This window comes from Macaca nemestrina, chromosome 12, assembly GCF_043159975.1.
Source record: "Macaca nemestrina isolate mMacNem1 chromosome 12, mMacNem.hap1, whole genome shotgun sequence".
Lineage (NCBI taxonomy): Eukaryota > Metazoa > Chordata > Mammalia > Primates > Cercopithecidae > Macaca > Macaca nemestrina.
The window spans coordinates 3,428,156-3,440,258 of NC_092136.1; the positions used below are offsets into that span (position 1 = coordinate 3,428,156).

The 12,103-nt window shown below is 47.6% G+C and overlaps 1 protein-coding gene across 13 annotated transcripts in view; it reads left to right on the top strand.

The window, feature by feature from the left end:
- Positions 1 to 6,100, top strand: part of LOC105469740 (actin, aortic smooth muscle-like) — a 40,621-nt gene extending 34,521 nt beyond the window's left edge. For 10 of the 13 annotated variants that reach the window (XM_071074104.1, XM_071074099.1, XM_011721231.2 and 7 more), the window contains one exon: positions 5,824 to 6,100. In XM_071074104.1, coding sequence (XP_070930205.1) covers positions 5,824 to 5,967 — 144 coding nt within the window. In that variant the 3' untranslated portion in view covers positions 5,968 to 6,100. Of the gene's footprint in view, positions 1 to 1,633; positions 1,819 to 2,293; positions 2,339 to 5,823 lie in introns of those variants that run through there. The other 3 variants (XM_071074107.1, XM_071074109.1, XM_071074108.1) reach the window with 3 other exon arrangements.
- Positions 6,101 to 12,103: the final 6,003 nt, after the last annotated feature.

The following is a 12,103-nucleotide window of genomic DNA, read 5'->3' on the forward strand; positions in this document are numbered from 1 at the left end:
CTTCCCCAACCCATCCCCTCTGGGAGCGCCTCCAATTCATTCCACAGATGTATCTGGAATGCCTCAGATATGCTGGGCATGGCTCCTGGCACCTGGGAAGTCCTTGGAGCTTTCACTCTAGTTGGCGGAGGTGGGGGAGGCAGGAAACGTCGTGAATAAACATGAAGGGGACATGAGTGGCATGTCAGGAAAATGCAGCAAAGGACGGGGTGGGAGGGAGTGCGGGCAGGGCCGGGGGTGCTGAATACAGGGTGGGCCAGAGTGGGCCTCCTTAAGAAGGGGACACTGGGTAAGCACTTGAGGTAAGGGTGAGCCATGTGGGTATCTGGGGAACAGCGTTCAGCCAGGGGGGATCAGCCCATGCAGCAGCTCAGAGGCTTGCTTCCTGGAGGAAGGGCAAGGAAGAGTTGGCCGGGGCCGAGTGAGCAAAGGCAATGGGAAAGCGAGGTTAGAGATGCCGCAGAAGGACATCCACTCCAAGAGGGGCTGGAAACCCCCTGGCGGGTTCAGCCGAGGAGAGACGTTGTCCAAGTAGGCTCTGGAGAACTGATCGGGCTCCTGTGCAGAGAGTAGACATCATAGGGACACAAGGTGTGGACAGTCAGGACATTAGGACTGTTGGGATGTCGGGACTATCAGGACATTGAGACTGTTGGAATGTTGGGACTGCCAGGATTTGGGGACTGCTGAGACGTCAGGACTGTCAGGATGTCGGGACTGTTGGGATGTTGGGACTATTGGAATGTTGGGACTGTTGGGATGTTGGGACTGTTGGGATGTTGGGACTGTTGGGATGTTGGGACTGTTGGAATGTCGGGACTGTTGGGATGTCAGGACTGTTGTGATGTCGGGACTGTTGTGATGTCGGGACTGTTGGGATGTTGGGACTGTTGGGATGTTGGGACTATTGGAATGTTGGGACTACTGGAATGTTGGGACTGTTGGGATGTTGGGACTGTTGGAATGTTGAGACTATTGGAATGTTGGGACTGTCGGGATGTTGGGAATGTTGGGATGCTGGGACTGTCAGGATGTTGGGAATGTTGGGATGTGGGACTGTCAGGATGTCGGGACTGCAGGGATGTGGGACATACCTGGCCTGGCTGGGGCAGGAGGGGCAAGGTCACTCAGTCACTTCCAGCTGGGCTCAGCAGCTGCCCCATGAATGCAGCCTCCTTTGGTTAAATGAAAGCACTCTTCCCCCGTGGGTGCCCCACCCAGGGTTGTCCCCAGTGGACACTTTCTCTGGCTTCCTTTGTGTCTGCGTCTGGCCTCACAGCCTCTGCTGTGGGGTCTCTGGGAGCTGTCACTGCAAGGCGTCCCTGTCGAGCTGGCCCTGAATCCTTCCCATCTCACCAGCTGGCCCTGGAGCTGGCTGCAAATCCCACCGGCCAACTGTAGGGAACTCTGTGATGGGGTCTCCTGCAGGTGCACAAGAGACTTTCACCAGAGCAATACCCCCACCCAACTTGTGCCTGTCATCAGGGTTCATGGCCACCCTTTGTATGCTCTGTGGGGGCGGGGCAGGGGCGGGATCTTCCAGACACCAGGGTGGGCAGGGGCGTGAGTGGCCATCTCAGCACTTCTTGTCCTCCCTAGACCTATCTTACTGCCTTTGTCCCCTCTGCTGCAGCCGCCAGCTTTGAAACAGGACACTGCAAGGTGACTTCCTCCAGAGTCTGCAGGCAGGAGGCATGGACTTACTCCCTTTTGCCCACAGCCCCCCAAACTTTTCTGAAGGATTCTATCACCCTATCACCCATTGCCCTCACCCCCAACCCTAGGGGCCTCAGGTCTGGTTGCAGGCAGATGCACTGAGAGGGAAGGGTCTGGCACGTGTCCTCAGAGCATCTTTGGCTGCCTCTGAGACTCTCCTTGTCCATCTGACGGTGTTCCCTGCACCCTTCCTGTCCTTGCTCTGTAGACCAGGGTGAGATTTGAAAGAGAATGCACAGCAGTGATGCCTGTCCCAGGTAGTCCCCATCCTTCCTCCATAGCAACAGAGAAGCATCAGGAATTACAAATGCATCAGCCAGGATTACACAAAAATATCTTCCCACTGCCTTGTCACTTCCCAAGTCTTCAGCCCTCTTCCTATAGGCCATAAACATTCATGGGATGCTGTAAAACGGTTATTGGTTTCCTTCCTCCCTAAGTCTGCAGCTCTCGTTAGACCATCTTATGTTATATCATAGGCATTTATATTCTGTTAAAACCATCACCCCTCCCACCTTCTCACTCCAAAGCCCTAGGCTCTCACTTCATAGCCTCCTTCTGGTCTCCCTCCTCTCAGCTTTCTGGACCACTCCAGGCTCGTGTGTAATTAACTTTGACTGAATCAGAACAGAAGGCTACTGCTTAGCCCAGCGTGGAAAACACATTAAAATTGAATGTCATACTTTTGTAACTTTCTTTTTTTCTCTTTCCTTTTTTTTTGAAAATAAGACAAGGTCTCACTGTCACCCAGGCTGGAGTACAGTGGCATGGTCACGGCTCACTGCAGGCTCAGGTGACCTCCCACTCAGCCTCCCAAGTTGCTGGGACTACAGGCGTGTGCCTCCACGCCCGGCTCATTTTTTTGGTTCAGGTCTTGGACTCTGGGCTCAAGTGATCCACTTACCTCATCCTCCCACAGTGCTGTTATTGTAAGTGTGAGCCACCACGCCTGGCATACATTCATAGGTTTCTTGACCACGTTTGCAAAGGGGATCTTTGGGCCATCTCTGTCCTGCCAGCAGGTGGCTGGGCTGCATTTGGTCCAAGCCCTTTCATCTTTCTGAGTCCTCAAGGTGTCCTCCACAGCCTCCTCCCGCCCAAAACTCTCCATGAAGCTTGATGATGACATCGCCCATTTCCCATTACTTGGCTGTGATTTAGCTCTTCTCTGCCTAATTTCTCTCCTGTCTGAGCCATCTCTGAAAGAGGTACCATGGTAGCTTCTCCTGTAATCATCCGTAAAGCTCCTCATATTGTTGCCTAAAGAAAATGCTCTCCCTGAAATGAGCTCATCATCCACCTTGAGAGAACAGCTAGTTTCCATGGGGCCAACTTTTCAAATAATTGTTTCTCCCAGCAACCTAAATCTGCTGTCATGAATGTTCTTGAGCTAAAATTCTGTCCAATATTTCCCCTCATTTCTTCAGAATGTTGTCATACCCTTAGATCCATTTCTAGATGTGGATTTTGGAGTCACAATCATGCACAATTCGAGGTTTTTTGAATAGATGACCCAATTGCCCACAGAAACACTGAGCCTCCCATCTGTCCCGGCGAGGGCTGAGCCAGCTCTGGACCACGTCCACGCCAGCACAAGGTCCTTTGTTCTCAAAACCCCTGGGCACCTGGGTAGATGGAGAAGAAATGTTTGTTGTTCTTTTCTCTGTTTTTTTTTTTTTTAATTTTTTAAAACATATTTCTCGTAATTGTTCAATCCAATCCTTTGGCCATCTTCTGTTAGTGATTTGCTATCTTCTTCTTTTCTTTCCTTTTTATTTATTTATTTATTTTTTTGAGACAGAGTCTCACTCTGCCGCCCAGGCTGGAGTACAGTGGTGCAATCTCGGCTCACTGCAACCTCCGCCTCCCAGTTCAAGCGATTCTCCCTGCTTCAGCCTCCGGAGTTGCAAGGATTACAGGCGCCCACCACCACGCCCAGCTAATCTTTGTGTTTTTAGCAGAGATAGAGTTTCGCCATGTTGGCCAGGCTGGTCTAGAACCCCTGACCTCAGGTGATCCACCTGCCTCAGCCTCCCAAAGTGTTGGGATTATAGGCATGAGCCACTGATCAATTTACTTTCTTCTTAACACACACACCATCCCAGTCTCCATTTGGTTTAGATAAGACACAGATGAGGTCACCAACTGATCAAGGTGACATCCCCTCCATGGAATCTGTGGAAGAGGCTCCCGGGTGCCTGGCATCAGCCCTTTCTCTGCCTGATGCCCTGATCCTAACCATGCTTTTTTTTCCCCCCCTCCTGACTCTTCCTTTTTATTTTTATTTTTTTAGCTATGATAAATCTTTTCTTAACCAATGCCAGCAAGTGGTTTCCAAGCCAAGAGCCATTCTGTGGTGCGGCAGAGCCAGGAGACACTGGGCAGCTGAGTCGGGGAACCCCTCTTCCCTCCCTCTCGTCTACGCCTCGGGTTTCCCAAATCTCCGTTCAGCGCTTCCTGACTGCAGATCCCCGCAGCGAGGCATTTGCTCCCTGTGTCTTAGAATCCTAAGCATGTCCTGTTATTATCTACCTAAGTGACTTAAGGAAAGTTAGTGAACATGTGAAATGACAAGTGTCTGACCTGGAGCAAGTGACCTTAACCTTCCTGAGCCCCAGGGGCCTCTGTTTAGTTATTATTAATTTATTTATTTATTTATTTATTTTGAGATGGAGTTTCACTCTTGTCACCTAGGCTGGAGTGCAATGGTGCCATCTCGGCTCACTGCAACCTCCACCTCCAGGCTCAAGCCATTCTCCTACCTCAGCCTCCCAAGTAGCTGGGACTACAAGCATGCACCACCATGCCTGGCTAATTTTTTGTATTTTTAGTAGAGACGGGGTTTCACCATGTTGGCCAGGATGGTCTCAAACTCCCGACCTCAGGTGATCTGCCCGCCTCAGCTTCCCAAAGTGCTGGGATTACAGGCGTGAGCCACCATGCCTGGCCTTTATTTTCATTTTTTGAGACAGGTTCTCACTCTGTTGCCCAGGCTGGAGTACAGTGGCACAATCACAGTTCACTGTAGCCTTGACCTCCCAGGATCAAGCAATCCTCCAGCCTCAGCCTCTCAAGAAGCTGGGTCCACGGGTGCACACCACCATGCCTAGCCCCCTGCATCAGGCAGAGAAAGGGCCAACACCAGGCACCCGGGAGCCTCTTCCACTGAAGGGCTGTCACCTGGATCAGTGACAAATGGCTGTAGAGACCTTCACTTCCTCCCAGTCCAGAGGTGACCTGACTGGGTATAAGAAACATTACTCTCTCTCCTAAAACAGAAATGGAAAGAAATATACACTTTATAGGTGTTGCCATGAAAAGAGGAGCCTAGCAAGAGTGAGAGGAAGTCTTGAAAGCTCCCCATCGCAATCTAGAAGGAATTTCTCTAGGGGGTTCGATGACTGGTGATGGGTTGATTTTGCTTATCTGTATTTTCCAATTTTTTCTACAAAATACCTATGCCTTAGGCACCATCATTCTATATGGACAAAATGTGTTACATGTTTTAAAATGCCAAGGGCACGAGTCCTCTGTGCTCTTATTCATTTTATCTAATAGTTTAAAGCTACAGGCTGGGCATGGTGGCTCACACCTGTAATCTCAGCATTTTGGGAGGCCGAGGCAGGAGGATCACTTGAGGCCCTGAATTTGAGGCCAGCATGGGCAACATAGCAAGACCTCATCTCTACAAAAAAAAAATGAAAATATTAGCCAGGCATGGTACTGTGCACCTGTGGACCCAGCTACTTGGGAGGCTGAGGCTGGAAGATTGCTTGATCCTGGGAGGTCAAGGTTGCAGTGAACTGTGATTGTGCTACTGTACTCCAACCTGGGCAACAGAGCGAGACCCTGTCTCAAATAAAAATAAAAAATAAAGCTACAGGAAGTAGGCATGGACTGTTCGATATCTTTAATGGCAAATCGTAGATTGTATTTGCCAGGAGAGAGAGACGACTGTCCATGAAGTTCTCTCAGGGGCGGACGTTTTGTGTCCCCACTTTAGAGTAGCATTTTGATTTTGCTTTCTTCTCTTTTCTCCTGCCCTCTCCCTACCTCCCCTTCCCTCCTCTGCCCTCCACTCTCCTCTGCCTCCTTAACCCCATCCAGGTGGCCACCTGTCCGTATTCCGTCTATGGAGCTTGGGTAGGTGGCTCCATCTTGTGCTCACTCTCCACGTTCAAGGACATGTGGGTCACCAGCAAGGAGTACAAGGAGATGGGCTCTTCCATCGTCAGTAGAAAAAGCTTCTGATATATGGCTTTCAGGTGCCTTCGACACCAACTGCAGGATGAGCCTTGTTGTGGCTGAATTGATCAGAGCTCAGAACCAGCTCAAGGGCAAAGGCACTTCCTCCCCCAGACTTCAATAAAGAATGTCAATAAAGGATGGACTCTGTCTTTTTGTCTAGGCTGGGCTGGCAGCAGCACAGGACACTCACTAGGCAGTGTCACAGGACACCAGCTGCATGAATGCAGAGTAGTTGAGGTGAGGGAAATCCTGGCTCTTCCTGTGTTATCAGTCAGGATGGTGACACTGTGCTGCAGTAACAAGCATCCCCCAAATCTCAGTGCCATGAAACAAAAGTCAGTATCTCACTCATGCATGTCCACTGAAGGTCAACAGGGGCTGCCTCCTACATCATCCTCACTCAGAATCCAGTGACGGAGCAGAGCATCAGAGACATTGTCATTCATTGTGGATGAGCAGAAGAGTGTGCTGCTGGGTCTTACATTGGTAACTAAATCCATCAATTCAGAAAAATCACAGGGTACACAGTCATGATTAATTAACCACAACAAGTCACGTGGCCCTACCCAACCACAAGAGGCAGGAAGTGTCATCCTACCACAGGCCTGATGTACCCACATGAGCAGAACAGCATGGATGCTCTTGCCTCGTGAAGGCACGATTGGGGCAGTACCCATAGCACTCACCATGCAAGGGGCATTACATCCCCTGATGAACTTAATCCTCATGGCGTTGCTGTGAGGTTGGTTTCATTAAAGTTGATTTCATGAAGCAGAAACTGGTGCTAAGAGGTGAATTAACTAGATCAAGATTATTTAGGTAGTAACAGGCAGTTTAAATCAGCAAATAGCATCTAGTAAGAGCGTCAGGGGAGAACAGAGAGAACTAAGGAGAGGAAGAAACCAACCAAACAAATAGAAGACATATGTTTTCAGTGTAGAGGGGCCATGGAGGGCTGCACAGACCCAAGGAAGGGTCCTGAATGCAGACACTAGTGGAATTTCAGAATATCAAAAATAATGACATTTAGAGGCTTTGAGAAAAATAAACAAATGCAGGTTAACTTAAAGTAAGGTGACTGGAAAAAAACCCAGGTTACCCAGTTAAATTTTGAATTTCAGAAATGTAACAAATTTTTAGTATAAGCACGTCCCAAATGTTGTATATTATCTCTACTTGCTAAATCTGGTACCACCATCACAAGGGAAAGTGACTCCAGTTATTATTATCAGAGTTCTTGACTGTAAATTGTTGTAGAAGATAAGAGAAGAAAACCATCAAGTGAAGAGGAAGGATTATTTTGAACCTAACATCTCATACCTTTTCCAATAGGTGGAAATGATAAAAAATAATGTGGGGACAGGCAAATACTCTGAAAATTTACCACCTATATGCTCTCTCTAAAAACAGAATCAAAGATTATCTACAAGATGGATAAACCAATAAACCAAGAAAAAGAAACAGTGGTGAGTTAAGAAAGCGGACCAAACTTAGAGTTAAATCTAAATAATTATTATTATAGATTAAAAAAAATTAATAACAGTATGGAACAAAAATCTAAGATGATCTCAAAATGAGGGGTGAGGTGATAGAGGAGGGAATGAGGCAGAAAGTGAAATTGTGGAAAATATGTGTGTTACATGGGTGTTCATTAACTCTGGAGATTGATAGGAGAGATTAAATTTAGGCATGTATGTTTCTAATTTGAGAACAGCAGGAGACTGCACACACAGACCTAGTCCACATCTTCCAGGTTCATTTACTGTCCTCAGCATGTATTGTTGGCCTGTACAGTCCTCCCCCAACCCTCTACCTGGCCCAGGTGATTTGGGTAGGCGAAAGATACAATTCTGGCAGCTCTGGCTGTATTTAAAAGTAACATTTTAATCAATGGGTTGTAATTTCAGACGTCAAACATTGGGATTGTTTTCCTTCCGTTATCAGATAGTTCTAACTTTTTTCTGGCCTGAGAACAAGGATTTTTATTCCAATACATTTGGAAAAGTTGGTTGCTTGCCATTGTCTTTACATTGGCAACATGGTATGATGCAGCCAGCAAGCAGAGGCACCCATGGATCTGCAGGCTGAAAACCATGCAGACATGTAGCTTCTGGAGGTATAGTCTCACCCTGGGTGGGTATTGGTCCATTCTCACACTGCTATTAAGAACTTCCCTGAGACTGGGTAATTTATAACAGAAAGAGGTTTAATTGAATCATAGTTCCACATGTCTGGGGAGGCCTCAGGAAACTTATAATCATGACAGAAGGACAACTAGGCACCTTCTTCACAAGGTGGCAGGAGAGAGAGCATGTGAAGGCGGAATGGTCAAACACTTACAGAATCATCAGATCTCATGAGAACTCTTCCACTATCATGAGAACAGCATGGGGGAAACCGCCCCCATGATCCAATCACCTCTTTCCCTTGACACTTTGGGGATTACAGGTACCTCCTTCAACACATAGGAATTACAATTCAAGATGAGATTTGGGTGGGGACACAGAGCCAATCTGTATCAGGGTGGCAGTAGTCAAATATGTAAATCAGGATTATTTTAAGGTAGTAAACCTCTAATGCTTTTATTACTGTTTTAGTCTGTTTGTGTGGCTATAAAGGAATACCTGAGACTGGGTAATTTATAAGGAAAAGAGGTTTATTTGGCTTACAGTTCTGCAGGCTGTACAAGAAGCATGACACCGGCATCTGCTGCTGGGGAGGGCCTCAGGAAGCTCCTACTCATGGAAGAAGGTGAAGGAGAGCCAGTGTGTGCTGAGATCCCATGGGGACAGAGGGGGCAATGTGCAGTGGAGGCGTCAGGCTCTTTTGAACAGCAGCTCCAGCAGGAATTAATAGAGTGACAATTCAGTCATTACCACAAGGATGGCATCAAACCATTCATAAGGGATCCATCCCCAGGATGCAAATACCTCCCATCAGACCACAACTCCAACATCGGGGATCAGATTTCAACATGAGATATGACAAACATCCAAACTATAGCAATTACTTATAAGCGGGCATTAGAATTTAAATTAGAGGAGCCTAATCTAAAGAGTTAATATTCTGAGTTTTGTCCTACATGCATTGAACTTTAAGTAATTTTTTAAGAATAACTTAAGGAGGCCAGGCATGGTGGCTCATGCCTGTAATCCCAGCACTATGGGAGGCTAAGGCAGGAGGATTGCTTGAGCCCAGGAATTTGAGACTAGCCTGGGAAACACAGGGCCCATCTGTACAAAAAAAATTAAAATTAGCTGAGTGTGGTGGTGCACACCTATAATCCCAGCTACTCTGAAGGTTGAGGTGGGAAGATCACTTGAGCCCAGGAATTTGAGGTGGCTGTGAGCTATGATTGTGCTACTGCACTCCAGCCTGGGTGACAAAGTGAGACCCCATCTCTAAAGAATGTTTTTTTTGTTTTTAAAATAACTGTACTAGTCTGTTTTCACAGTGCTGTAAAGAACTACCTGAGACTTGGTAATTTATGAAGAAAAGAGGTTTAATTGACTCACAGTTCTGCAGGCTGTACAGGAAGCATGGCTGGAGGCCTCAGGAAGCTTTCAATCATGGCTGAAGGCAAAGGAGAAGCAAGTGCCTTCTTCACATGGCGGCAGGAAAGAGAATGAAAGGGGAGGTGCCACACACTTTTAAGCCATTAGGTATCATGAGAACTCACTCAGTATCATGAGAACAGCAAGGGGGAAATCCACCCCCATGATCTGATCACCTCCCACCAGGCCCCTCCTCTAACACTGGGGATTACAATTCAACATGAGATCTGGGTGAGCACACAGATCCAAACCATACCAGTAACCAATGGGAAAAAAAAGCAGTGAGTGGGACATATATAAAGTGAAATTAGAAAGCAAAGTTTGAAACAAAGTAGCAGAAGAGGATATGCCAGAAAAACAAGAACAAAAATAAGTAGATGTGACATAAATAAGAATCAAAGCAAAAAAGTTAAAATGAGAGAGATTCATTTACCAAGGGGAGGTGACAACTATCAAGAATGTGTCAAATCTTTTTACCTCTTTAAGGTGCATGTCGCTTCCAAACATATCAGCAAAGGGTATAATATATAGAACATACCAGGAACTCCTTCAAGTCTGGGTGAACATGCCCAAATCAAACTCTTCCTGTGGGCCCCTCCCACAAGCACTCACCTACTGTCTCAGGACAGGGCAAGGCCACTCACTCCATTGCTCAGCCAAAATCCTGAAGGTGATTCTTGACCCTCTACTTCATGGCCCACATACAATTTTAGCAAATCTGATGGAATATACCTTCAAACTACATCCAGAATCCAGCTACCTGTCTCCAAGTGACTGCCATCCCCTGGGCAATGGCACCATTGCCTGCCTCTGGATTTTGGAGCAGCACTTCTCAGCTAAATTTCCAGTGGTGATACTAGAATCATTTAGGGGTTGTAGTAGGGTAGCGGGAGGTATTTTCCCCAGCAGTGTCTAGACAATGACTCTATGTTTATAGTGGGCAGGAGTTGGGGGTCTCAGGGCCTGAACTGAGGTGATTGAGGGGGAAAGGAGCTAAGTTCCAGGCTGCTGGACTACCATGGGCAGGGGGCTCCAGGAAAGACTAAGACCTCCCCCACCCCACCCTCCCTGACTCCAGCTGGGCATGGGGTCACCCACTCAGGAGAGCGGTGTAGTAGAGGAGAGGCCAACCTCCCTTTTCACCCCCAGGGACAGGGAGCGCTTCCCCTCCCTGAAGCCAGGGACCCCTGCACCCTCAAATCATACATGATTTGGAGGCGTCATTTTGTTTCTCTAGTTGGATGTCACTCGGAACAAAGGGTGATGGAATGTGGAGTCTCATAAGGGACCTCTAGGTCCCAGGGGAGCTGCCTGGCAAGGAGCTCTTGAGGGTGGGGGCTCAGAGAAGTCACACCTGCCCACATGCAGGCCACAGACCACAGCAGCAAGGACGACCAAGGAAAGGACGGCATCCTCACTCTAGACAGTCAGGTGAGAAGCTGTCTTTTCTTCCTCTTTCCTCCCTACCCACATTGGAGCACCCAGTGAAGGGAAGAGGGAGAGACCGGAGATGAACAGGCACTCCAGCGCTCCTCACTCAGCTGCAGGAGTCAGGGCTGGGGCAGTAGGAGGGAAATAGAGAGAAAGAAAGAAAGACCTTTCATCAAATACAAAATTTATTCATCTATCCAACTACCCACCCATCCACTCATTCAACAATCCATTCATCCATCCATCTACTCATCCACCCATCGCCCATCCACCCTCTCCTCCATCCATCCAACCATCTCTCCACCCATCCATTCTTCCTTCCATCCATCCGTTCCTCACTTTTCCAGAGCAGAAGTCAAGGCTGGAGCAGTGGTGGTCGGGGGAAGCATAGAGGGAGAAAGTCCTTGAATCAAATATGACATTAACATTTTAAAACAAATAGGACCAAGCTGTAGAAAATATTAATGAGACTGCCCCACCCCTAGTAAAAGCACAACTTGCCTTACACCAGCCCTGTTCTAAGTGGTGTGCATAGGTTACCTACCTCAGTCCTCACCACAAGGATGGTGGAAGTAGGGGCTATGGTTATCCCCATTCTAGAGAACACAAGTGGAAGCACCCATCATCACACAGTTAAGAAAGTGGGGGGCTGGGTCTCAACCCCAGGCAGGTATAGACCTTAGCCTGCTTCCCAGTAGAACCAGAAATCTGTAAACAGTGACAGAATCAGAGTGAACCATCAGCTATCACTCAGGTTGCCTGCTGCCTGAGGAGAAGAGCAGGGGGTGAGAGAAGGGGTCAGCACAGCTGAAAGCAATTGAGAAAAACATCCATGTTTATATCCCAGTAAATCAAGAGTACTCAATAACTGGGGCCCACACACATGCACGCAGAAACCTGGCTTGCCTGGTTTCTCCAAAGGAGTGTAATTACCAGCATTCAGCAAGTGATTTATACTAACTACTCCAGAGTGAGTTTCTCCTATTAAAAACACAACAATTAGTGATCCTAATAGTCCACTACACTTAATCTGATGCTGAAAATTGCTTCATTAAAAGCCAGTTGAGAGACTGGGGTAAATAACTGTAAACCCAGCCCCCAGATGATCTCTCTGTTCCTGGAGAGTTGGTTCTTACCCTTGGCTGAGTTTCAAT